This window comes from Diplotaxodon limnothrissa, linkage group LG17, assembly GCF_057381915.1.
Source record: "Diplotaxodon limnothrissa isolate DT_005_m linkage group LG17, D_limnothrissa_male_GT1.1, whole genome shotgun sequence".
NCBI classification, from domain to species: Eukaryota; Metazoa; Chordata; class Actinopteri; order Cichliformes; family Cichlidae; genus Diplotaxodon; species Diplotaxodon limnothrissa.
In genome coordinates this window covers 7023084-7050728 of record NC_140612.1, presented here as the reverse complement: position 1 = coordinate 7050728, position 27645 = coordinate 7023084, and the positions used below count along the sequence as shown (strand labels likewise).

The 27645-nt window shown below is 39.6% G+C and overlaps 2 protein-coding genes across 4 annotated transcripts in view; one reads left to right on the top strand and one right to left on the bottom strand.

Moving 5' to 3' along the window:
• The window catches only part of dock7 (dedicator of cytokinesis 7), a 46710-nt gene that overhangs the window by 5521 nt on the left and 13544 nt on the right, over positions 1-27645 (top strand). For 2 of the 3 annotated variants that reach the window (XM_085376506.1, XM_085376505.1), the window contains exons 3-30: positions 741-916; positions 2120-2188; positions 2293-2422; positions 2563-2775; positions 2923-3008; positions 3114-3180; positions 3682-3831; positions 4231-4311; positions 4571-4733; positions 5173-5315; positions 5423-5516; positions 5630-5792; positions 14482-14599; positions 14777-14847; positions 17477-17615; positions 17914-18015; positions 18274-18360; positions 19118-19349; positions 19437-19601; positions 21096-21265; positions 24046-24135; positions 25399-25494; positions 25642-25782; positions 26042-26155; positions 26437-26604; positions 26710-26849; positions 26992-27161; positions 27411-27589. In XM_085376506.1, coding sequence (XP_085232632.1) covers positions 741-916; positions 2120-2188; positions 2293-2422; positions 2563-2775; positions 2923-3008; positions 3114-3180; positions 3682-3831; positions 4231-4311; positions 4571-4733; positions 5173-5315; positions 5423-5516; positions 5630-5792; positions 14482-14599; positions 14777-14847; positions 17477-17615; positions 17914-18015; positions 18274-18360; positions 19118-19349; positions 19437-19601; positions 21096-21265; positions 24046-24135; positions 25399-25494; positions 25642-25782; positions 26042-26155; positions 26437-26604; positions 26710-26849; positions 26992-27161; positions 27411-27589 — 3717 coding nt within the window. Of the gene's footprint in view, positions 1-740; positions 917-2119; positions 2189-2292; positions 2423-2562; positions 2776-2922; positions 3009-3113; positions 3181-3681; positions 3832-4230; positions 4312-4570; positions 4734-5172; positions 5316-5422; positions 5517-5629; positions 5793-14481; positions 14600-14776; positions 14848-17476; positions 17616-17913; positions 18016-18273; positions 18361-19117; positions 19350-19436; positions 19602-19791; positions 19813-21095; positions 21266-24045; positions 24136-25398; positions 25495-25641; positions 25783-26041; positions 26156-26436; positions 26605-26709; positions 26850-26991; positions 27162-27410; positions 27590-27645 lie in introns of all 3 variants that reach the window. The other variant, XM_085376504.1, reaches the window with a different exon arrangement.
• angptl3 (angiopoietin-like 3) lies at positions 6998-10947 on the bottom strand. The gene is made up of 7 exons (XM_085375610.1): positions 10318-10947; positions 9991-10101; positions 9729-9840; positions 9510-9623; positions 9184-9279; positions 8252-8524; positions 6998-8094 (listed from the first exon to the last, which is right to left on the bottom strand). The coding sequence occupies exons 1-7, from the start codon at positions 10843-10845 to the stop codon at positions 7910-7912; spliced, it is 1419 nt and encodes a 472-aa protein (XP_085231736.1). The 5' UTR covers positions 10846-10947; the 3' UTR covers positions 6998-7909.

Sequence of the window (27645 nt, the reverse complement as noted above, 5' to 3'; positions counted from 1 at the left end):
GCAAGATATCTGTTTTAGAGGCCCTGAATGGTGTAGAGATGCGGGCATTAGAAAGAAACCCAAGTAGAGGATGCAGCCATAAGTTTTATTCAGATATATAGTGATTGGCTTATTTTGCATTGCTTTGCAGTTAACTGTAGGTCTGTGTTAGCTCCGGTTGTGTATATTTTTATCACTCCTTCGTATGTCCATCACCAGTATTCTTTGCTTCTACAGGTCGTTGCTTTTCATCGCCACAAGTTACAAAATGAATTTCATTGACATACACGGTGTGTGGTTACCACATTACTGCTAGTATCCTCCCCTGTGTCAGCGCAGTAAGACCCATGATGTCATTAGCCTGTGATAATCTGGCTGCTTGTATCAGCTTTGAGGATATTCTCAAATCCCACACGGGTCATTCTTACAACTGATTTTTTTTTTATTATGAAATTAACAATGATCTGAAATCTAAAACAGTTCCCCTAACAGAATTGACATAAATCACCTCATATTTTAGATCTATTATTGCAGAACATGGTGCTCTATAATAGAGTGACAAATAACACCAGCTCTCCCTTTTTTCTCAATAACTGCATTTGTGAAGCATTTGCTTAAAAGTAGAGACGATTTTATTAAGACATTTGTAGACAAAGAAAAAAAAGTAGCCGAGCTGTACTGACGTGTATGCCCTTAACAGCTACTTAACTTCTCCCATCCCTCTGATTTTCTCCCTGTCACACTTGCTCATCGCCCACCAGGTTCCGCTCACGGAGGCGGTGGAGCCGGTGGATTTTGAGGAGTACCTTATCACTCACCCTCCCATCGTTGAGTCAGGTCCCCTGAGAGATCTGATTGAGTTTCCCCCAGATGACATTGAGGTCATCTACACACCCAGGGAGTGTCGCACAGTGGTACAAGCTGTCCCTGAAGACGGGTAAGGCTGCCGTGGAAGAAAGATGTGGAGTGTTCTTTGTTGTTTTTTTTCTTTTCTTTTCTTCATTTAATAGCATCTGGAATTTAATGTGTTGATCTCGAGAGACTAGTAATTGTTTGTAATGCAAATAATTTGTGTTAAATGTACAAACAAATGAGCAATAAAAGACTGTAATATATAGTGGAGATTGAATAATTTAGATAAAGTTGAGAGCACATATTTCAAATTAATGTGAAATCGCAGATTTTAATGAGGAATAGTGATCTTGGTTCCATATTTCATTTTCCAAAAACAATTATCATTTACTCAACGGCAATATATTTATATGTCAAGGCACTGTCCTTAAATCATTTGCTACATTTGTATGAGGCTGCGTTATCTTACTATATCTTATTAAATGTAGTAAGATAAGCTTACCTACAGTTTAATAGAGGTGCAAAAATTAAGAATGGAAGTCAAATGCATATTAGATGTGTATGTAAACTGTTTGGTTACTAAGTTAATGAGCGCCTTGGAATCCTTCAAGCTACAGTGGGGCAAAAAAGTATTTAGTCAGCCACCGATTGTGCAAGTTCCCCCACTTAAAATGATGACAGAGGTCAGTAATTTGCACCAGAGGTACACTTCAACTGTGAGAGACAGAATGTGAAAAAAAAATCCATGAATCCACATGGTAGGATTTGTAAAGAATTTATTCGTAAATCAGGGTGGAAAATAAGTATTTGGTCAATAACAAAAATACAACTCAATACTTTGTAACATAACCTTTGTTGGCAATAACAGAGGTCAAACGTTTACTATAGGTCTTTACCAGGTTTGCACACACAGTAGCTGGTATTTTGGCCCATTCCTCCATGCAGATCTTCTCGAGAGCAGTGATGTTTTGGGGCTGTTGCCGAGCAACACGGACTTTCAACTCCCACCACAGGTGGGGGAACTTGCACAATTGGTGGCTGACTAAATACTTTTTTGCCCCACTGTATGTGGGCTTAATGTCTTTACTTAATGTACTGCTGGCTCTTAGTATTTCAGAAGAGATGGCAGAAGCATTACAAGTGTGCTTCAGCGTGTGATATACCAGAAAGATGTATTTATTTCAACACATTTAATGGTCTGCCATCCATATCAGTAAGCCTGCATTTAGAGTCTGACTCTGCTGTTAAAATAATGTTTGTTTGGTTGATTATGTTTGTCTGGCTGCAGGGACACTGATCCTCATGTTAGAGACTGCGTCAGATCCTACACAGAAGACTGGGCAGTCGTCAATAGAAAGTAAAGCTTCACCATGTGAAAATATTCTTAAAATACACATAATAATCCTGAAATAATATTAGTAAATGAATTAAAGTGTTCTAAGTAATGGCTTGTTCCTTCAGATATCATAAGCTTGGTACTGGCTTTAATCCCAACACTCTGGACAAGCAGAAGGAGCGCCAGAAAGGCCTCCCCAAACAGGTGTTTGAAGCTGATGAGATGCCAGACAGCAGCAGTTACCAGGATGACCAGGTATCCTTTTTTTTTCATTAGGAAAATAATTAACCTGAATGATGTGTGTTAATTTCAGATTGACAATATCAAGATACAGGTTTAAAACAGTCCCACAGTGTATATGCTAGTCTGTCTTTTTTGCATTGGTTGTATTGCAGGATGACTTGAAGCGACGGTCAATGTCTATCGATGACACTCCGAGGGGTAGCTGGGCCTGTAGCATTTTTGACTTGAAGAATTCCCTCCCCGATGCCCTGCTTCCTCACCTCCTTGACCGTGCCCCCAATGAGGAGATTGACCGGCATAACGAAGACCAGCGCAAGGCCAACCGCCACCGTGAACTCTTTGCTCTGCACCCCGCCCTCGATGAGGTACAGTAAGCACCTTTCCATATCCTTAAAACCTTTTCTGCTAGTCTCCATTAAATTTATAGTTTAAACAGTTTTACATAACTGATAAAATTATTGTGCAATTCAGTCTTTTTTTTTTTAACCCCACACGTTTGTGTGAATGTGTAGGAGGAGCCCGTTGAGCGCCACTGTGTGCCTGAAGTACCTAAAGAACACTTTGGACAGAGGCTACTCGTCAAGTGCTTGTCCTTGAAGTAAGTGGTAGACGGCCTTTTTCAGAAAAGAAAAAAACGCCATGTAGCTCTTTTATTTAACTGCTGCTTTCTGCTGATCCACTCCTTTTTCTCTCCACCTTGAAGGTTTGAGATCGAAATTGAACCCATATTTGCTAGTTTGGCCTTATATGATGTCAAGGAAAAGAAAAAGGTAAGCTGTTATGCTTTACTCAGTGCCTCCTCAGCTCTGAGTTGTTGGGTCACTTCTGCAAACCGTTAAAATCGTTGGGAGGCCAAACGAATTTGATGAGTGGGCTATTAAATTTTATGTTGTGGGCCTGTTATGTTTTTGGGAATGCCGTTAAATCATACTCTGGAACTATGTATATATCTGAACAACCTTATCTAGTGCCACTTCTTTCTGTTCCCTTTTAGCTAACAAACACTAGAGGGTAGCAGATGCCTTGATAAGTAGATCTCTCATATATAATGCCGCTTCACGGCTCCATAAATTTCTCTGGTGGCTTATTCATCACTGAGATGTTAACATGTTTGCCAGCCTCCACGAGCAAGAAGCCATGCTTTAGTAATAGAGTCATCAGAAATTACAATTAAATAATAATAGTTGTGATGGCGTAGTGCTATGATTACATTTAACAGGTGTTTTGGTCAAATAATAATTATCCGTGTGTCTGTTTCATGTGTCCTTCAGATATCAGAAAACTTTTTCTTTGACCTAAACTCTGAGCAGACAAAAGCGATGCTGCGTCCTCACATTCAGACAGCAGCCATCTCCACGCTGGCTCGCTCTGCCATATTCTCCATTACCTACCCCTCCCAGGATGTCTTCCTAGTCATCAAGGTGAAACAGTCATGCTAGAATTTCATCTCTCTTGTCAACTTTTGTTTTGTAATACGTAAAAGAGTACTAATAGCGGGTTTCCCTGAATGTTAGATATCCATGATTATGCAATGCCATCAGTATAAGGGTACTTGAGGCTTCATGTTTCTCTTACAGAAATGTCTTTGAATAAATTACAAGTAAAACCTTGACTTATTGTCCCTCTTTGATAGCACCAGAATACATTACATCAACCAAAACAAACACTGGACAGTTTTTCATTGCAGTGTTTGACTTAGTATGAAAGATAAAGCTTAATTGAAGAAACCTGCTGTCCTTTCACAATTTGACACCCATCTTCTGACCTGTTTCACTGCACGTGAGTGTAGTTACTGAAGGCTGTGTTTGCTTTGTCAACAGCTGGAAAAAGTACTGCAGCAGGGTGATATTGGAGAGTGCGCAGAGCCCTATATGGTCTTCAAAGAGTCAGACGCTGCCAAGGTACAATGAGAGTGAATTAAATGATGAATACCACGAAAGCTCAGTCTCAGATGTATTTCAGTTATATGTGATGTCATAATAAATGTTTTTATTCATTACTGTTTCTGCAACTGCAAGTACTCATTTAAAAGTACATTCCTTTTCATGGTCATCTCCTAATTTTGTTGCAGTGAATAAAAATTAAAACAAAAAGAATTCTGATTCATTGTTAATGTACCACAAACCCTGTATTTACGTTAACATTTCTATTTTTTTATAGAACAAGGAGAAGCTGGAGAAGCTTCGAGGCCAGTCAGAGCAGTTCTGCCAACGTCTGGGGCGCTACCGAATGCCCTTTGCGTGGACCGCCATCCATCTAATGAACATTGTTAACAGTGCAGGCAGCCTGGAGAGAGATACAGAGCTAGAGATGAGCCTCTCAGGTCTAACCATCTTCTTTTAATGCAAGCTTTCTAACTGTAATTGTAGACGTTGACCATGTATCTCAGAATGATATCAAAAGTTCCAGTGAGTAGGAAAAAAAACATGCCAGTGTTTTTTATGCCCACTTTCCATGTCACACATGGTCTAGTTGAAGAGACCATAACAGACATGGCAGTCATGCATTAGGTGCATGGACATTTCAGTAAATTGGCGTGCTTTAGAAACAAACAGGGCAACATCATATTGATCCCTGCTGTGTTATTTTTACTGTGACCCTTGGTGTTTGACTACCCTTTGACCTTAGAGGTTATCTTTGATGCTGACTGGTGGCGACAGCCTTCTGTTGCTATGGCAGATTAGAACAATGTCTGCATGTTCAGAGTGGAAAATAAATGTGGGCTTTAAAATGTTGAGTTTGTTTTTGTTGTATCTTTTTAGAGAGGAAAGGCTCATGGTCTGAACGGAGGAACTCGAGCATTATGGGAAGGCGTTCTCTGGAGAGAACCACAAGTGGAGATGAATCATGTAGCCTGACAGGTTTTAGACCTGCAACACTTACCATCACCAACTTCTTTAAACAGGTCCATGTGAATGTGCTTGCTCACACGATAGTAGATTATTAGTATTAGATTACTTTTCCTTCCCTTTGTCATTTTCTCATGGTTTTTTATTCTACATGTTATTTTAGGAGGGAGACAGACTTAGTGATGAAGATTTGTATAAGTTCTTAGCTGATATGAGAAGACCGTCTTCAGTGCTGAGGAGACTCAGACCTATCACAGGTACTTAAAAGTGGAATTTATGCTTTCCTTTGACTGTCCTGATTTGAAATCTGAAAATGATTCTTTGCTCTTTCTTTAACACTCCTTCCCCCTTCCTCTGACACTCACCACAGCCCAGTTGAAGCTGGACATTTCTCCAGCTCCGGAGAACCCCCACTACTGCTTGACCCCTGACCTCCTGCAGGTTAAGCCTTACCCAGACAGCAGGGTGCGTCCCACCAGGGAGATCCTTGAGTTTCCTGCCAGGGACGTCTATGTGCCGAACACCATATACAGGTACAGAAAAAAACATCTGTAGTGAATGAATAATGTCTTAATGGTTGTTTATTTGTCTGTTTGACATCGAGATTACACAAAAAATGAATTTCAAACCAGTTTGTACTTAACTCAACATCTAAATACTACTTCACTCTTTAGCTCACTGGTTAAAAAATGTATTTTATTGATGGATGTGTTTATTGAGACCTGCAGTGTCTACAAGGCTGTGAGTCAACTCGCAGTCAAAAAGTGTGTTTTTATTTTAATATCTTTTCTGATTGTCCTCAATCTTAGCCTCTGACATTTGCCCTTTATTCAGTAATAATTTTAAAGACCAAAACTAATGCTGAAATTAATCAAAAATGAAGTAAAACTTAACATTTAGTCTATCCTAACCCATTGTATTTTTGTATTACTGTGAGAACTATGCTCATTTCTACATTTGAATGTGATGTAGGCAGGTTTGATGTATGGATGGGTGTGTGAATGTGAGGGTGTTCAACATTTGTTTGTATTGTACTATAAAAAATTTCAATAAAAATATATGGAAAAAAAAAAACCTTAACATTTTCAAACAATAAAAACTGAAGTGAAACAAGAAATTCCAATCTGGAAACTAATTGAAGCTAAAGTGAATTAAAAACAAAAAAGGGTTATTTAAGGGTTAAAATAAATTAATAATAATTATTAATAATAATAATTAATAATAATTAGAAAATATGAAACAGCGTTGACAGGATTTATATTACTGTGCAGTATAAACTATGTAAGGAGTATTTAAAAAATTACACCTGCCATTTTTTCTGTTGTGTTCCATCCAGAACATTTTATGTTAGCATACAATGTTGTACTGCTGAAAACTTCAAGGGATTACATGAAGTATGAATTTACTATTGTTACATGAGTCTATATCAGTAAAGATTTTCAGTTTGTTCTTTTTTTTTTCTTTGAGCAGTATATTTTGATAGACCAATATTAGGTGATTACATCCAGACGTTACCAGACAGGTGCTGACAGGGCCTGACTGTCTGCAGATGCAATTGGCCTGTGACTGATAGTTAGCCGAACTGAGTTAAGTGGAGTGGTTTTATTCCTTAGATCTCATTTTCATTAGTGTGTCAACCTTTCAACATGTCCTCTTTACTTATTTAACTCCATTTGGTTCAAGACAAAATCAAACAAAGAAATAGTACCATAGTTTTGTTTTGTATTTATACAGGTAGATTTATTTTTGGCCTCATAAATATGATTTTAGCACACTAAGCTGCTTCTCACAGTGATGTGTTAGTATGAAAACCTTTACAGTACAGTTGGTTATTTTGTAATAATGAGCAAAAGTCAATATGACTCAATAATGTAGGAAACACACAGAAATTATCATTTTCTAGCGGTACCTGCATAAATCATATCATATCATAGTTTAAATACAGAATAAAAAAAAATATAAAAGAATAAGAAAAAGAAAAATCAGTGCGCTGTCTAAAGCTTTCTAGTTTGTAGTGGACTTTTTTCAGAAGCAGGAGATGATCTTTTTACCTTGACTTGCATAACTTGCATGCTTTATGTAGTAATCTGTTGGTATTTGTCCCTTTAGCCACTTTGAACATGTAGTTCTTCCAAACATACTTTAAAATACCTTGTTTTGTTGTTGTCATAAATGTATCCAAGTTCACCTTAATGGTTGTTAAGCAGTGTGGGTTTCAAAATTGTAGTCTATTCTCAGAAACCTCATTTGCTGTTATATCACTGCAATGTATTGCTTTGCAATCAATTCTGAATTAGGTTGCTGATGTGGATCAATATGTCTGTTTTGCAAGCGATGACAAATGTTGCATAATGACAGTTCTACTTACTGTCCTTGTCTGATCAGACACAGTAGGTTAACAACCTGTGTGCCACGGTGCAACAGGTCGGCATTTGCTGACGTCTGACATTTTTTTGTTCTGCTATCTGGTGGTGAGCACTAACCAATGGCCGAATAATGTTAGGGAGGAATCTGCTCAATGATGTGGGTGAATTAAGACTGGACATATGGAAGGCCTGTGTTATGTCACTTCCCCCTCCTGTTGAACTTTTTGGATGTCCGTGTATTGGGAAAAAAGCCAATAGTATTATATAGTGTGTGGACAGGGGGCTCAGTTGGAGATATCAGCAGTTGAAGCTTGTCGAATGGAGATTTTGGTCATCTTGAGTGAGTAGGAAGAGCCTGTGGTTGGCCTCCAGTGAATGCCCTTCCTCCTCATCAAGCGCCCCTTTGGTCTCAGCCACACATGCCTTGCATTAAGGTTGGTTTCACCGCAAGCATTGAGCCACCAGCCACCTGCCAGGGAGTCAAGATAGGAAATTATATCAGCATATATCAGTCTTAGCTATGTGATTTTGTCTTGTTTAGAAAAAAATGTCTTCATCAGAGATAATTATTTATTTTATTACTATGGTGGAGAAACATTCCAAGATACTGTGACTTGGGATTGTACCTGTGGAGCTGCGTGCACAGTTGGAGTTTTGGTTGCTGTCTGTGTTTCTGTCTTTTGTGGCAAATCTCATGCCGGTGCAGTTGGCCATGGTATCAGGCAGGTCACCTGAGAAATGGCTGACACGTAGACTATAGTCCTTGGAGGGACCTTCCAGTGAGAAGCGGTATTCAGCCCAGTGTTTTTCCTCCTTCCAGTCCTCCAAATCAACGCGAAGGATGTAAACACCTTCCTGTGTAATGCTGTGAATCTTTTTTAGGCCCAGCCAGAAGTCCTCTGTGTGACAAATCAAATTTATTTTGTTTATTTGTAGGAAAAACAAATCTCAGAAACTCTGAAGTCTCAGTTCATCTTATAATGGTTTGAAAATTGTAATTAACTTCCAGCAGACTTTGGGTCAACCAGGTATTAAAAGCATGCTGTTAGTAGCATGTGGGTTGTAATCATTAGGCAGGTAGCTGTGAAAGAAGGTTGAAACTCATCTTTTGCAGATGAAGAGCCTTTTTGTTGTAAATGGGTTATGAGTGCTTGTATGAGCATACCAAGTGCTGTAGGGAAGGCTGCCAAACTGGCTGTGTGCTCGGATAATACAGGAAGTCGTTCAGGGCTGATATCTGACAATTATTGTTTCCTGTGACCAAGGCTATAGGGAGCACTTACAAATGCTCCTGCAACCAAGACACTGCTGACACAATAGATTTTCTACTTTAATAGAAAATATTTAGGAACTGTTCTGATCAGTTGATTATGGCTTTTTCTTTATATTGTGTCATCCCCTATTGTTTTCTGCTACTTTCAGTATATATTTTTTTCCTGAATATGCCATGACATTTGTGAAAAATGAATGTTTATTACGAGTAAAGACTGTCATTTTTTCTGTTAATTCTAAAAATAGAATATTTTATTTAAAAATTTAAACCATAAAGTGTACTCACTTTCTAGATCTCCAAAACCTTTTTCGTACTTTTCCCATGTCTGATCAAAATCCACCGAACCATCAACCCTGCGCTGGATGACTGTTGAACCCCCTTCTGTAAAAGAATAAAGAAATATTTCAGGGAATGTAAAAGTTTTGTCATAAATAATGTGAGTAGGTTATCAACTTTTTTTTCTTTTCTTTTCTTTTTTTTTTTTTTTTGCTCTTTCCTCAGTCATTGTAGAAATCATAAATGCCAGTGTGTTATCTAAAAAATGTCAGTGCTTGTGAATGCAGAAATGGTATTTGGACGTCTTTGATGAGAACTCAAGATTGCTTACCCACCTGAACTCATTTCACAGAAAACGTTGAACGGCTCTGATTGGTTTGGTTTGATAACGTAGACACCACTATTTGTTTCTCCTTTGTTAAACACGTCAGTGCAGTCCATGGGAAAATCTGAAAAAAATAACAGTGTAGAAAAGCCAAATTAATTCCTTAACTCTACTTTTATTTAAGTAAGTTTGGCATTTAGAAAGATATTTGAGTATATTAAGTAATTACCACTTGTTTCCAGGCCAGTTGAGTTTCCTTTCAGATATTCAAACATATCAAGAGTTTCGTAGTCAGAGTCCATTAGTTTATCAGCTGTATCTTGAAAACTCTCATAGCTGAGCTGCAGGAGATGCAAGTGAGTCACTCATTTTAAATAGTTTTATATATAGTTTAAACAGAATGTGCATTGGTAATGTAACAAATTAGATTCTCAGTGATTTCAGATATTTTCCCTTGAAAGGCAAAATATAATGATTTCTACTACAAGTACCTTTTCCTCCAGGTTTTTAATCTTTATTTTCTGGTAGTCCAGCTGATCATGTTGCTCCTTCACAGCTTTCAGAAGATTTCCAATTGTTTTATCTTGAGCTTCAATCACTTCCTAAAAAATATAATACTTTGAGTCTCATGTGTTGATGTGAAAGTTTTTCAGGAAAAATGTAAAACAAAAATTATCCTCAGTTAACTCAGTTTGTAAAATGCAGTTAAATCTGTTTAGTGGACAAACGCTGCACAAACACAGCTTATCTGCTCCTTATTCAGCGAGCATATCTTGACTGACTTGTGTTGTAAAGTTTTAGCTGCTGAAGCATCTTACCTTGAGAGATGTGATTTCACTAAGCTGATCGGCAGGGACCATGCTCTGCGACAAGCCCTTCAGTCTTTCTTCAAGGTTCCCCACCTTGCTCTGCAGTTGTGTGCGCTCCTGCAGAATGTTGTTGATCTTTGAGTTGATTTCCAGTGACAAATTCTTGATCTCCTCATTGTTGGCCTTCAAATAGCTAGTGGTCTTCTTGAGCTCTTCCTCTTCCTCTTTAATCTCCGATGTGACGACTGAGAGCTGGTAAAAAGAGCGGTCAAAAATATTGAGCTTTTGGAAGATGTCGTTGATCTGTGCCTTGGTCTTGTGGACGAACTCTCGTAAACTCTGGCCTAACTGGAGGAGGCCGTTTGCTAGTAGGCGAACATCGTCCAGCATGGCAAAGCGAGACCTGGGTTCGGGTTGGATCGGTGCTATGGTGGAAGCCTGGGAAGGCAGGGTTGGGTGTTCTTGTCTCCCCGAGGCTTCCAGGGGGGCAGCTACGGTTGAACTGGTTAGCACCAGCAACAGGAAAAATACCTTCATGATGATTTTTCTATTCCAGTCCTAGAACCCTGCTTTAGCTTTACTCGTGTTCTCCTCTACACTCTTCTCTCTGCTGCCTCTGCTGCTAAGCTAGACTTGTTTGCTGCTAAAGCAATACGAGAATGTCGAGCTGCCTCGTGTTATATACTGCCCTCTCAGTAAAGGCGGGGGGGGTTAGCTGATCATTAATCCCTACTATGTTTTTAGCCATGTACCCCACCTCCTCCCAAATCCCCCTTGACCCCTCCTTCTTCTGAACAAACAAATCACAGCAGTGTGCGAACGACATGTGTCTACCCCCTCCCCCCCCCCCCCCCCACACACACACACACACACATACACGCACTCACACACTCGCATACACACACACTAACCATTTAACCCCAATCCTCTCTCCATACCACACCCTACCCTGCTCTCCAGCACTTTAGCTGATCAGCAGAAAGCCAACAATGACCACTGCTGTTTTGATGGATCGTCAGCCTGATCAATCTCAAACCTTATAACCCTGCACTCACTGGGCTCTGATTGATAATGCTGTGTGTAATTAATGCTCCTGGGTTTGATTTAGCATCCTGCTGAATCAGCCTCACACCAGACACACACACACTCTCTCTCTCGCTCTCTTGCTCTTCTTTCTCTTTTTGTCTGGAGATGGGATTGAGTCTGTCATCTGTGCCAGGTTTGAGCTCCTGGGTATGAATGATTTCAGAGAGTTTGGATATTATGCACTCATCATCACAGTTTTATTGCTCACTCATTTTGTCCCTTCAGATATGTCATGGCCTGTTTTTGTGTGTGGGATATACTGAGTTTTCTGATTAGCTTGCAGCTTTTAACGACTCATCCCTGTGCACTAGGATCACTCGTAAAAAACAAAAACAAAAAACAGTTTTATAGGCTTGCAGTGGAAGTAAAATATGCTGACCTTCAACTGTGGTGGATGGTGGAACTAATCAGTAAAAATGTTTTGGTGTAATATTTAACTGGAATATAAATGTTGTAATTTTGTCATAGTAACACATTGCTGCATTTAAAAAAATAAAGCAAATAGTTAAACGCTTGAAATTGTCCATAAAAACAAGTTTTTAGTTTTGTTTCTTTATTTTCTTAATTAGCGTTAGCTTAAACTGTTAAATTTACAGTTACTATGCATTAAAATACCACACAGTCGTTATAATGAGCTTGCTAGTAATTTGTGGTTTTAAGGATTTAGTAGCTCAGGTTGGAGTGACTCCTGGTCTTTTATATGAAAAGGGGAGGAAACAAACTTGGTAAGGAAAAGAAGGACTGAGTAAATGGGCCAGAAATTTACTTTATTGGCATAAAGTTCCTAACAATATTTAGCTCTCTAGACTCCATTCCAGTACAGTGATTATTGTTTTGACTAACTTGAAGATACTTGAGAGTTAACATGTAACCTCTCATGCTGGAGTTCATCATTTAACTGCAGACGGCACATCCTCGAATTTTTGTGTTGATAGTCAGCGGACTTATACCCAGACAGGCATCCATAAAGTTGTTTCACTTCTTTCTCGTACTGCATCTATTTGATAACTTGTTGGAATGTCCAAAGACGCCTATTACTGTGACTCAGGCAGATCTCAAACATGCTAGCTTAATGTTTTGATGTCAGAGACATCTGATTTCAAATTCTCAGTCAAGGGATGTAGAAACATATTTTCATGTCCTTGAATATCTCACTATATGTTGGCTGGTGGGTAGGACACCACTCTTCTGTACTGGTTAATTAGCAGGTTGGGGTATTTGTGACTAAGTGGAAATTGTCTCCATGTAATGCATTTAAAGAAATGCACTTTTTAATGTTAAAACATAGATTTTTGTTAGCTTAAAAATAAATTTAAAATGGGTCTAAAAAAGTAACTCTGAATTCTTACCTTAACAAGTCTAGAACAATTATTTCACTGCATTATTGTACTACATTATCAGTCTTGAAGAATATATGAAAAATCCTTCAGAACATTGTGTGACAAAGGTAATGTTTTGGACTTGTGGAGTGTAATCTACCTCTACCAGGTCACATAGATCAAGAAGCACTTGAGAATCCTACTAAATTAATAATTCAGTTTTTAATACTCTATAATTACTCGTACTGGGAAATTTTTCCAACAACATCTAATCTGTTTATTAGAAAGCTAATGTTTTATTTAGAGCTGATAAATGGTGCCAGTTTTCCCTTATGGAGCCCCTCATCTCAAAATAGTAACTGTGCCTAAGTGCCATCTACATTGTAAAGTTTGCTTTCACATGTGTACTTATTAACTGAAGTTGAATCGGATGAGGTGAAGTGACCAATCAGGAATGCTTCCATTTGTGCTTTTATGGGTATTTCAGCTCTGCCACAGTAATGTCATCTTGGGGTCTATTTCAGTTCAGCAGCCTGCTTCAGAACAGCCATGACAATTACTAGGACATGCTAGATGGATGTTAACAGAGGAAAAGATGGATTAGATTTTTAATCATTAGACAAAGATTCCCACGATTCCTTGTCACTTGTGGTTCCAGCTGCGGTCTCTGTGGGGTTATCCCCCACAGAATCGACTACGTCATTGCGGTTTGTCAGCTGATCCCAGGTTGCTTTACACTTCCTATTCTGGGGCTTCCTCCTCCTTCCCAACAGTTCAGTAACGAGTATACCACACACATTTTGGCAACAATGAATGGGATTGTGAAGTAAAACAAGAGATTGACCAGGTGCCTTTTATCTCATGTATATGAATTAATTGCAAAAAACGTCCAGTGTAAACCAAAGTAGTCTGGCTTATAGGGAGACTTACTTCACATGGAAGCAATTCTTGTGAAGTGGCAGTTGATAAAATTGGAAAAATAGCATCTCAAATTCGGAAAATTTTCCCCAGGGCCCTCAGCCGTTTATTCTCCACACATTATTCTGGTTTCCTTCTTTGCACGAAATTACGGACGATAATGCCACGCTCTCAGTACCCATCTTAAAATATTAGAAATCATTGCAGATAGTTAATATTCTTTTGTAGTGATTTATACAGTTCCCATTCCCCTCTTATCTAACCCATTCTGAAAAGTAAAGTCTATTTGCAATGATTACCTTTCATGGTTACTGACAGGCCAAGCCTCCCTTAAGTACCAGTCAGAATAGGTTTAGCTGCTGTGGGAGCCTTGCCCCTTTTAATTGATCAGTTCGTGGAAACTGATGTAACAGTGTTAGGTAAGTAGGTCAAGCACTTTCAGAGACACTTGGTTATTAGAGTTAAAGGTCATTAATCCTCTTTACGTAGTCAAATGATATGGCCCTCCTTTTGGATTATTTTTCAAATCTGTATTTGAAAATGTGCTACGCAGTATTATAAAATTTGCTGAGGTGTATTAAAGTTACCACTTTATAATAGTTTACCTTGTGATGATGAGTAACACTGCTGCTTCCTAGATGTATTTTAAGGCCTGGAAAATGTAAACAATATGAATCTGTATGTTAAACGTCTCAGTTGCAAAAAGATTTTGATATAAAAGTAAATTGCTCTAAGGTTTGTGTTATGCTTCTTTACTGTGTTATTCCTGTCTTTTAATTCCAGTGTGGTTGAATCTCTGATGTGCATTCTTTTTCCTTTGTGTCTGTGCTCTTGAACATATATTTTTCAGAAATCTGCTATATGTGAACCCTCAGAGTCTGAACTTTGCCAACCGCCAAGGCTCCGCCCGCAACATCACTGTGAAAGTGCAATTTATGAACGGAGAAGATCCAAGCAATGCAATGCCGGTACACAATGATTTTCCAAAACATGAAGATTGTTGTTTTTGAATCTTAGTCAAGCTATGAATGTAATATCTGTCAGACCTTTTAGTGTCTTGGCAACTTTTATTATGCAGTTGGTAATAATTAAAAGATACATTTTTCATTATCTGATTTATTGTAAAACTGTTGTTTATTCCTCAGGTAATATTTGGGAAGTCAAGTTGTGCTGATTTCTACAAAGAGGCCTACACTGCAGTGGTGTACCACAACAGGTGTGTTTTGGTTAGGGATGGGTATCGTTTAGGTTTTATCCGATACCGGTGCCAAATCGGTACTTTTGAAACTGTGCCGGTGCTCAAACCGGTGCTTAAAGAATGGAGAACACAAAATTGGTCCAAAAACCTCTCATGTTCAGCTGTTTTTTTGTAAAAAGATAACAATGTTAGCCTTTTCTGCAGCTATAGAGGATTTATGGCATCACTCTTGGCTGGAAGCAGTGCTTAATCAATGGAAAAAAACACAAACTTTGTCCAAAAACCTCTCATGTTTAGCTGTTTTCCACTTTTTCTTTGATCATTTTAGCCTTTTTGGCCAGGGTGAAGGGAGTATCTGCCATCAAACAAGAAGACAGCCTCATGTAACTACGACAATGTTTGCTAGTTCACCTTACATGCATTAATGTAATAACGTGGTTAGCCTACTCAACGTAAATTACACACGAACAACATTAAGCTACTCACGCAGAGAAGAACAGCTGCTGCTGCATCATCATCCGTCATCATTTCTGCTACACTGGCAGGGCTAGGGGCCAGGACTCTCCTCTTCGGGGTTTTTGGGGGATATTGCTAACTCCGGGTCCGATAACAGGCAACCCACGCACAGTAGATGCGCTCGGTGTGAGGTCTCGCAGCAAGCTATCAAATACGGCGCATTTCTCGGCTTTTAAAAAAAACGCTATGCGTCGCCAGGTGTTTCATCGGATTTGAGGTGTTACCTCCTTTGACAGTATCACAGTATCAGCTTAAAGCACTTGTTGCAGGCTGCTGAGTTTGCACATTTTGCTGTGAAGTACAGCCAGACTTTTGACCGCTTCGCCTTGGTCATTTTTAATCTGTAGCTCTGCTCTAAAAGAACGTACGTACCTGGACCCGCCTACTATCCTCGGAAACGTAAAATGATTGGCTAGAAGTGTATCACAGCTCAGGAAAAAAAAAGCACCGAAATAAAGCACCGAAATGTGTGCTGCTTTTCGGTCTGGTTACTACCGTTTATGCACCGGATACCGGTACCCATCCCTAGTTTTGGTTGAAATAAGCTACATAGTGTGCTGTTTCAAACGCATTGTCAAAAATCAACTCTACTCAGAAAAATCAGGAAAAAGGATGTTAACCTTGATCTGTATCAAAATGAGAGAAAAACATATCCTAAAAGACAAAACACAAGCAGATCAGGTAAAACATCCTCATTGTTTAGAGGACAAAAATCAAGCGTTTGGGAGAAAAAACCCCCCACTGCAAACCAAGGAATATATAGAATAGCATTTATTATTTACCAAAGTTGTAAAGAGCCTTCTTGCTGTGAGGTGACGGTGCTGATCACTGCACCAGCATGCCAGCTTACAAAGGCCAGAAATTTAAATCACCACTACTTCAACATCACTGTAAAGTCTGTGCTTGTCCTACATTCAGTGCTATTTTTTTTAGAACTGGGTTAAGTTCATTTTTAGATGGTTTCAAGTGGTGTTCATTTTAATAACTAGTGTAAATTGTTGACAGTGCCTTTGTTGTTATTTATATCTGAGTGACAGTGGCACTTTGACTAGGAATTTGCTTCAAAAGAAGAAATGTCAATACAGTTTGCATTTCGCTTAGAACTAGCAAAAAATATTTTACCATGTATATCTCTAAAAATAAGAAATGCCATAAGAAAGAACTTCTTTCTCCATCTTGAATTTGCTGTTGGTTTTAATGGAGGTTGCCCTGCCAATAACCTACAATCATTTCCAATAAAAGTTTCTCCTAATGCTGTTTTTGCTCCAGGATTTTTCCTGTTCTGGTCCAGAACCAAACTGTTTCTTCCCATGAGAAATCAGTTGCCTTCTATGACCCTTTTAAGCAGTTTGGGTTGTTTCCATCCTTGAAGCTATCTTAGTAGATCTGTTGATGGGCTTACTATAGCTGTGGTTGTTTGTTTCTGAATGTTTCCTCCTGAGGGACTTGTAAGAATTCAGCTGAAGTGAATAATAATGTGTTTATATAATTTCTTTGTTTTTAGATCACTTGACCTGCTTTACTTGAGACAAATATTCCCAAGTTAAAAATTGAGGGTGGAAATGGAATATGTTTAGGTCAATTGATATAAATATTTGTAATTGTGGGGGTGAAAATGGAGCACATAAGCCTGTTAAGCCAGTTTATAAAACAACAGGCCTAATGTATTCAATATTCTTTGCAATTAACTCTCTAAAAGCCTTCTGGGAAAGCATTGAGAAAAGCCTTTGCATATTTTCTGACTGACGTGTGCTCCCTTCAGTAACATATACTGATCACCAGTATTGAAGAGGTCTTAACCAGTGAGCAGGCAGTTAGTAGAACAGCGCACTTGCACATTTGATACAGCTAAGAAACTCTTCTACTGTTCTCTATGCCTAAGTTGTGCTTGTACAGTGTGTTCAGACAGTGGAAGATCTATAGTTATAGTGGCTGTAGCCGGAACCATCAGCCAAGTGAAGCAACATCGAGATAGCGGCCTGAACTGTATGATATGCTTACACAGTTTAATCGATTGAGTGCAAGCCACTCAAAAGAGATTAGTTCTCAATTATCTGACTCTAAATGATCAGTTTGTGATACTCATGAAATTCTTTTTTTTTTTTTTTGTTTTTTTTACTAATTGATGTAGATCTCCGGACTTTCATGACGAGATTAAGATCAAACTGCCCGCCTCTCTGTCAGACCACCACCACATTCTTTTCACCTTTTACCATGTCAGCTGCCAGCAGAAGCAGAACACACCACTGGAGACCCCTGTGGGATACACGGTAAAATCATGTGATAATGCACGTGTGTATAATTTCAAATTTGTGCTCTGTTCTTTCATAGCTGTGAATTTAGACACACCCACTTCAAACCCCATTTGCAAAAAGACACAAATGAAAGAAATTTAACTGAAAATAGCACAAGTACAACATATGGAAGGGTGAAAAAAAGATTCATTTATTTAGCGAGATGTTTACACAGCCTGTAAATCTTTTTCAAAACAGTCACTCACATTCTCCTAGTGAATTTAGAAGATGTATGTGTATTGTTTATCATTTATCTCTCTTTTTTTGTGTGCAGTGGATTCCCATGTTGCAGAACGGGCGTCTGCGAACGGGACACTTCTGTCTGCCCGTGTCTCTGGAAAAACCACCACAGTCCTACTCTGTTCTCTCCCCAGATGTAAGATGCATTTTTTAAGCTTATATTGAATGAAACAAGCATAATGCAGAGAGATGAGCTAAAGGAGAACTTCTAATGTTTCTATATTAAATATAACTAGTGTTCTATATATGGGATTCCCAGGATGCACTTCAGAAATCATTAGTATATAATACTGCATTATCACAAGCAAATCAGATAACCTGGCCCTTCCTTTCATTGTTTCTCTCTGTTATGTAAGGGCCACTCGGATTTACTCTCCCGTTATTGTACCTTCAGGTCCCTCTCCCGGGCATGAAGTGGGTAGACAACCACCGAGGAGTATTCAATGTAGAAGTGGTCGCTGTTTCAACCATCCACACACAGGTAATAGTACTAAGCACAACGGCTTCACAGTAGCTACAGTAGTTTTGTGCATTTTTCAGATTCATTAGTTAAATTATGTCCTAGAATGTAAAACCTTAGAATAGCAACATAACCTGTTATTTTGAAACAAAGATGGACAGATTTATTATTGTAATGTGACTCAAAATATTTCACTTAACGTTAATAGAAAAACATTATTTTCACACCTAAACTGTAATTCTTTCCCAGCACCAGTTTATTAGGTAGTGACTCTTACCTTACCAGTAATTTACTGAGGCCTACTCCATCTCTGATTTGACTGTGGTGTTGGGAGGGGCTTGACCATGGCTTCTAGGAACCCAGCTGGGACTAATGTGCTCATAAATCACTGTTCTTGGCACAGATTAGACTTGTTGGATTCTCCTGTGTACTTGTAGCAATGTTCGGCTTGTGGTTTTTACTCGGGGAGCCAACTTGCTGGTTTAGCAAAGAATACAGAGGAATAGATCCAAGCTTACTTTTGTTGACTTTCTTCCCCTTTAGCTTTTTCATCCTTGTACGCAATTGTGTTTTCTAATTCTTGCCCTCTTCTTCTCTTGGTATTTTTTTTCTATCCATTAATCTTTGTCACATTTCTTTCTTCCTTTATCTCCTTTTTACGTGATTTTCTCTGTTTGCCACTTCCACATTATGGTACTGACATTTGTTTTTGCCAAAAAACTTTCTCTCTCTTATTAACCTCATCTCTACCCCCATTCCTCCAACTCTCCATCATTAGGACCAGTACCTGGATAAGTTCTTTGCGTTGGTGCATGCCCTGGATGAGCACATGTTCCCAGTAAGGATAGGAGACATGCGAATCATGGAGAACAACCTGGAAACTGAGCTCAAGTCCAGCATTGCAGCACTAAACTCATCCCAACTTGAACCAATAGTTCGATTCCTTCACCTTCTACTTGACAAGTTGGTGTTGCTGGTAGTGCGCCCGCCCGTCATTGCTGGACAGATAGGTATGATAAAGGCCTGCAACAGATAAAAACGAAAGGCTACACTTGTAATTATGTTAACTAGCAGAAAGCTCTTCTTTTTGTCTTTAGTGAATCTTGGGCAAGCATGTTTCGAGGTGATGGCCTCCATAGTGAACCGGCTTCATAAGTACCTGGACACCAACCAGGACATGCATGGCCGCAACAGCCTGCTGTCTTCATACATCCACTATGTCTTCCGCTTGCCCAGCACCGACCCCAACTCACCCTCGCCAGGTACAGTGACTACAGTGTCCTCCCATTTTTCTTTATCCTGAATCTTCTTCTATTTTCTCCTTTTAAGTTAACCCCTTTCAACCCTTAACTCATCAAATCTTCCTGCCATAATTTTCTTTATCTATTTCTTTTCATCTTTTACTATTTTTTTCCTCCCACATCCATTTTGTCTTCTACCTGCTCAACACAGACACCAACTCATCCTTAACAGGTAGATATGGCCAGCGTCTGTACATCACAACAGATTTAGCCTTTGGATAAAAGTTACAGTTGTTTTTTTGGTGTATTGACTAGGGATGGGTATCGTTTAGGTTTTATCCGATACCAGTACCAAACCGGTACTTTTGAAATGGTGCCGGTGCTTAAACGGTGCTCGAACCGGTGCTTAAAGAATGGAGAACACAAAATTGGTCCAAAAACCTCTCATGTTCAGCTGTTTTTTTGTAAAAAGATAACAATGTTAGCCTTTTCTGCAGCTATGGGGCATATATGGTATCACTCTTGGCTGGAAGCAGTGCTTAAACAATGAAAAAAAAACACAAACTTTGTCCAAAAACCTCTCATGTTTAACTGTTTTCCACTTTTTCTTTGATCATTTTAGCCTTTGTGGCCAGGGTGAAGGGAGTATCTGCCATCAAACAAGAAGACAGCCTCATGTAACTACGACAATGTTTGCTAGTTCACCTTACATGCATTAATGTAATAACATGGTTAGCCTACTCAACGTAAATTACACACGAACAACATTAAGCTACTCACGCAGAGAAGAACAGCTGCTGCTGCCATCATCATCCGTCATCATTTCTGCTACACTGGCAGGGCTAGGGGCCAGGACTCTATTCTTCGGGTTTTTGGGGGATGTTGCTAACTCCGGGTCCGATAACAGGCACCACACCCGCAGTAGATGCGCTCGGTGTGAGGTCTCGCAGCAAGCTATCAAATACGGCGCATTTCTCGGCTTTAACAAAATGCTATACGTCGCCAGGTGTTTCCTCAGATTCGAGAAGTTACCTCCTTTGCACAGTATCAGCTTAAAGCACTTGTTGCAGGCTGCTGAGTTTGCATCTTTTGCTGTGAAGTACAGCCAGACTTGGACCGCTTCGCCTTGGGCATTTTTAACCTGTAGCTCTGCTCTAAAAGAACGTACGTACCTGGGCCCGCCTACTACGCTTGCAAAGGTAAAATGATTGGCTGGAATCCAAATGTATGACATTTCAGGAAAAAATAAAGCACCGAAATGTGCGCTGCTTTTCGGTCTGGTTACTACCGTTTATGTCATGGCACCGGATACCGGTACCCATCCCTAGTATTGGCTTGTATTTGGTATATACAGGTTTTTGGGGTTTTTTGCAGTGGCTTTTGTTGTTAAGCCATCCACTGCCAGAAGTGTTAATAAACTACTCTGAAATGATGGGTTAATTACTGGATAGTTAGGTGCAGTGGCTCATCGAAGTCCTATTTTCCTCATTTTCTTTCTGTTGTGTGTCACCAAAGGCCCAGGAGGGTTGGGAGGTTCGGTTCACTATGCCACCATGGCTCGCTCAGCTGTTCGACCAGCCAGCCTTAACCTCAACCGCTCCCGTAGTCTTAGCAACAGTAACCCCGACATCTCCGGTACGCCCACCTCTCCTGACGATGAGGTCCGCTCCATCATTGGCAGCAAGGTAAGGTCTTCAAGTCATACACGACCCTTTCTCTGAGTGGTCATTCAGTTTTCTGTTAAATCTTTAACGAAGCACTAAAATTCTTACATGTGGTCCAAATGTGGCCTGAACGCACGCTCATATTTTTGGGAGCACTTTGCTCTAAATTTGGCTCATACATACTCCATGTGGATGTCAGATACTGTAGTTAATTATTTAACACTGTTGTAATGTAGGAGCTCTTGCTCTGTGATGTATTTTTAGACAGACTCGTGTAAGGTATTTTTACTGAATATGTGTATCTTAAACCACACAAGGTAGAGGCCTCCCTCTGCACAGTGACCCACAGTTTTATCAACATGTAAACTGCATGAGCGTTGTGCAAACACAAGCTTGAACATCTTATCTCTCCAACCGTTGTACGAGCAACCTGTCACACACATATACTCACTCACTCACATGCTATGCACAAATAATGCTTATTATGCATTGTGAAAAATGTACGTTGTATTTAGTTTAAAGTCAAATCAGTCAAGATTAAATATTGTTTCAATAGCCATGTCTTTTCTGAGGACTCTAACAGTAGTATAGTCTCTTCAGTCTTTTTTTGATTTCTTTGTTCCTTTTTATTTCATTTTATTCTTTTAATTGAGGTCATGTATTTTGTCTCATATAATTTGGGAGTTCCCACTTCAAACTTTTTTTTCATATAACCCCCTCAAAAAACCCAACAAATACGTGAACAGTGACTGAATGATGTAATGTGCCTTTCTAATGGTCTTGCTATATTTGTAACCATGACATGATGGATGCAGCCCCTTTTTTTGATGAGTTTCCTTTTGCTGCTAATACTTAACTAAACCATTCTTCTCTTGTCTCTTAGGGAGGGGTAGTTGTTGTTGGGGTGGGGGTTTAACGCAGAGAAGGAAAGGGAGAGAGAGAACCTTTGTGCTTTGCTCCTATGTGGTGATGATTTTTAATTTACTGACAGCTAACCGTTTTGAGGCCCTTGGCATCGTCCAGCTGTCCTGACCTCTGAACCTCTTTAACTTGTCATTATTCCTTCCCTCCTCCTTCTCCCCCCCGTGCTGCTCGCTTGTTCCCTTGCTTCCTGCCTGCCTTGTGTCCTTTGACCCTGGCCCCCCTAGGGCTTAGACCGATCCAACTCGTGGGTGAACACCATGGGCTCTAAGAGTGCCCCCTGGGGATCCAGCCCTGGGTCCGCTCCAGAAACCATGCAGGTGGTTTTATGAATGCCCCGTCCTCCACTTTGCCTCACGACAAAAACAACCTACACTTAAGGGATACTGAGATATTTGGAGTTTTGGCTTAGTTGTGTGCTTTGCTGGAATCATTAATAGCGAGGCATATCGGGTATATCAGTGCTTATCCATTCTAAGGTTTTTCATTTTTGTGTCTTTTTATTTTGTCATGCTCACACCTTTCATTAATATTTTCAGCCTATCCTTCAAGCTCTTTGCATTGGTTTTAAGTGACCTGGCTGTGATGCGGACCACATTTTGCTTTTTTAAAAATTCAAAGTACACATATTTCTAAACCACACACAAAGTGGCTAGTATCAAAGACTCTAAAGACAAAGACATAAAAGACCAAAACTTCAGAATATTACAGTATTCTGTTATACCTCAAGTCACAACCCTCCCATTAATCCCATACGTGGGAGTCACAGCCGCCTCCATGACCCTCCAGTCATGTTAGTCTTAGGTGTCAGCCCTCTTTGCGAATCACATCTAACACATCTCTTTTTTTCTCTGTATCTGCATTAAAAGTAGCCAAAATTAAGATGTATCCAAATATAGGCCAGAGCAATCCATGGTAGCAGTTTCTCAGATATTGTTGACCTCTCTTCTGGGTTTACTGTGATCAGTCATTGCTAGCCTAAATCCAACACAATCTTTCAGAGAATAATTGGGTTGGTAGAGAAAACGAGAGTTGTGTTAGAATTCCATCAGCAGACTAGTCGTTCTTTTTTTATGCTTTTTTTTTTATTATTTATCCCCCCCCCTTAAAAAAAATCCCTCTTTCCCTCTATGGATTTTCTCTGCTCTCAGCTAGTTAACCTGCATGACCCTCTCCTAACACCCCTCATTTCAACCACAGTTCATTTATTTCTGGAGCATGGTATATCTGTGAGTGTGACTGTGCATCTACGTGTGTGGTCTTTGTCTGCCTCAATTTCCATCTTAATGTGATCTTAAGTCCTCTGTCATTTTAATTTGTCATAACATATTAATTTATACAAATATAAAAATAAATGGGCATATTGTAGCCATAGAATCACACCTAGCTTACCACAGTAAATGTGCATAGACTGGCAGAGCACATTCATAATAAGCATTTAGCATAGGATGTTGTCCAGCTACCTGCAATAAAACCATCTCTGAGGTCTTGTATTTACCTGGAGGGATGCAGAATGGCTCATTATTAAGCAATGGCTACAGTGTTGCACAAAAGCATTATTAATGTTGAGACTACATTTGATTGCACTTTTGTGTAGCCATTTTGCATCTCTACCATAAGATGCTCAAACTATTGATGTATCAGCTGTTTTAGATTATGGGTACAATGCTTTTCAAGTGCTGTGGCCCTGTCCTGTGTCTGTTGTTTTGTGTCTTCATGTATGAAAATGTCCAACAGATCACAAAAGTGTGTGTGTGTGAGGGGGCTGTGTTACTCAGCACGCACGTTTTGCCTGTGTGCTGAGGAAGAAGGTGCAACCCCACTCTCTCGTTGCTCCTCCACTAACCTTGCTGTCACCGTTCCATTCATCCCACTCATAGGCCATGGAGCGCTGTGGCAATCGCATGTCTTCGCACACTGAGAGCGCCAGTTTCTTGCAAACTTTAACAGGACGGTTGCCCACAAAAAAGGTAGAGCCACTTGCACTGGGGGAGGAGCCGACCCCCAGCCACCTCTTGTCCTCCTCCTCCTCACCTGTCTTGTCTGTGGATGTGTGCCTCTGGATTGATTGATGTCGTATTTGGTTGTTGTGGAGTCTTGTTGAATGCTGTATGTCACCGATCTGCCTCTTGTTCTCAATATGAGGATATTTTGATGTGATGTGAATGTTGGTTGTAATCTGGCTAACACTGACTATTGGAAAGTCTTTTTTTATTGTCCACCGCTCAGTCACAGAGTGCAAATTGTATCTGGTTTTCATTTAAAAAAATCTGATACTGTTTGACTTTCAGTCAGGTGCTATGTTACCATAGGACATACTTACCAGTAAACATACAGACAGGTGGGCGGGTATGTTTAGTGTCGTATCGGGACAAAGTTCATAATTTTCACTTAGGTTGAAAAAATTCAATTTATAATAGAATTTTTAAGCAGGTGTAGTTTACTTGGTGTTTTATACCAAGCTGTGTGTCTGCTATAACAACCTTAAACTCTTTAATAAAATAATTCTTTCCAGTAGGCAGTACAATACAGGTTTAAAATGATGTATTTAAGACTTACCAGTCTGATGAAAAGTCAGTATGTTAGCCAGACTTGTGGTGGATTTTAGTGTTGCATAAAATACACACAACTCGAAAAATGTTATTTTTGCATAATAAGACGACCAAATGTAAAAAAATAAATAAATTAATTAATTAAAAAATGTTGTTCTTTGTAAAACTAGAATTATTTTTCTGTCTTTAAAAGAGAGAAATGTATTTTAGTCATATACATTAGGTCGCACTACAAAATACTGCAGTTTCCATGGTGAAAGGAGTGCATCATTTGTTAAAAGCAAAAATGTTGCACACGTCTATAACAGTTTTTTTTTTATTAATATCTAACTGTCTGCAATGAAGTTCATTTTCAGCTTTGGAGGAGCAGAAGCTTTACTGGGCTGTCTTGTTCTTTCATATAGAGAATCTAGTACGCGTTCTTATTTGTTCTATATTCCTGGTCACAACAGTTGATACCTGCTAGCAGGTTATGTCTGTAGCCAATCTAAAACTTCTTTTATGTCATAACCCATGAAAATAAATACATTTTGAGATCTATCTGACCAGGCGAACTAAGTATAGATTATGCTTGGTTACTTTTTCTGGTGCCTCACATTATCTCTGTCTGGCTGTACTGCTTTCCCTTTCCCTCTCTGTCCATCCCTCTTTCTTTGTCTCCGTTTTGATTTTCTGACTCAGCTCTTCCATGAAGAGTTGGCTCTCCAGTGGGTGGTGAGCAGTGGAAGTGTACGTGAGGGTGCTCTGCAACAGGCCTGGTTTTTCTTTGAACTCATGGTAAGAAAACAAAATCTGGATAAAGTGTAACACATGTGGGTCTGTCTGACATTGTTCTTTTTGTGTAAAAATAAAAAATAATATTAATAATGATAATAAAACTTGCCAACAGCTTATGTTTTAACCCAATGAACACCTTTACCTCAGGTGAAGAGTATTACCCACCACCTTTACTTCACTGACCGCTTAGAGTCACCCAGGAAGAACCGTTTCCCAGAACGCTTCATGGACGACATCACAGCTCTGGTCAGCACCATCGCTGGTGACATTGTGTCTCGCTTCCAAAAGGTAAATAATGACCCAGTTCTGTGTCTTGAGGTGTTTGTAAGAGGCTTGTCAGTTTGGATTGGAACAGGAATTTGCAGGATTGTTATATATGGGAAAGTTGGAAAAAGGAATCTTATGAGTTGTTAAAACTGTAAAAGAAGTTGTATGTTCATATATTTTTGTCATTTCTGGACATTATTTTGTGGCATATTAAGTTTTGGGGTGTAATTTCCAAGGCATGCCCGTGACATGTATAAAGCATGTTTTCTCATCCGTTCAGGATCTGGAGCTGGTGGAGAGGCTGAACATGAGCCTGGCCTTCTTTCTCAATGACTTGCTGTCAGTTATGGACCGAGGTTTTGTCTTCAGCCTGATTAGGGCATACTGGAAACAGGTAAATGAGTTTGTTTTTCTCGGTCTTTTGGTTTTTAATTTTTAAATTGCCATGGCTGTCAGGATCAGTATGACTGGAAAAAAGCCAGGTGAGTGCCGAAATTTCTGATTAGGCCTTCATTAAACTATTTAAAGCGTGGATCTCCTTTTTGTGCATTTCAGCTTTATTTACAGCACTATAACAGCCTAATATGTGATGACATTTCAACACTTTCCTTTACTGCACATGCTCCATTTTTGTTTGTAATATGTAAATGAGTATTTTCTGTTACCTTTTTCTAGGTGTCCACAAAGCTTTATGCTTTACAGAACCCAACCCTGGAGTCTTTGCGGCTTGATTTCTTAAGGATTGTTTGCAGTCATGAACACTACGTCACCCTCAACCTGCCCTGCAGCCTGCTCACACCACCTGCCTCTCCTTCTCCCTCTGTGTCCTCAGCAACATCGCAGGTCAATTTTTACTCTTAAAAGGCTGAAACTCTGAAAATTTCAGCGTACAGATGTTAGATTTATGTACAGTCCAACACTATTAATAGTGTCTCTTATCTCTCACAGAGCTCTGGCTTCTCCACACACGTCCAGGACCAAAAGATAGCCAACATGTTTGAGCTGTCTGTCCCCTTCAGAGAACAGCATTATCTGGCTGGACTGGTACTGTCTGAACTGTCAGTAATACTGGACCCAGACAATGAGGGGTGAGAAGATGTTTTAATTAAGAAAGATTCTAAATGTGAATGTGTTTTATTGTCTGAATCTTCCCGTGATTGAGCTAAAACATTCCATTTCGTTTCCTTTTAAATTTGTTTTGCTTCTTCTCTTTCGTATTGTGTGCTGTAGGATGTTCGGTCTGCATAAGAAAGTAGTGAGCGTTGTTCACAACCTCCTTTCCAGCCACGACTCTGATCCTCGCTATGCCGACCCTGAAGTCAAGGCCCGTGTTGCTATGCTTTACCTGCCTCTTATCAGCATTGTCATGGAGGCACTGCCTCAACTCCACGATTTTACAGGTACAGGTGACATTTTTAGTATGAAGCAGCTTAAGAGTTAGCAATGTACGAATCTTTTGATTACTTTTTTGATTTTTTTTTTTAAACCTTTACATTAGTTTAAATATTTTCTCAGGTCTTCTTTCAATTTTGTCAAGATAATTTCCTTGTCAAAACACAAATGTATTATCTTCCTCAGTTTTTATCTTTGTCTGCTGTCTCATGTCTGATTATTTGGCAACTTATGTTCTTTCCTTTTTGTTTTATTAGAGTCACATAATCAGTGGGGTCGACCGGGCGGCCCTCAGGGGGCAGCTGTTGGCACCAGCGGAGAAGAGACAGAGGGAGAAGGTAACAGCATGATCAGTCAGACTGTCGCCATGGCAATAGCAGGCACCTCAACCGCATCTCCGATGTCCCGACCGAGCAGCTTCTTGCTCAACTCGCAGGTAATTTCCTGCAAGACACAGTGACTGTATCAATTTATCTGCAGTTAATGGAAATA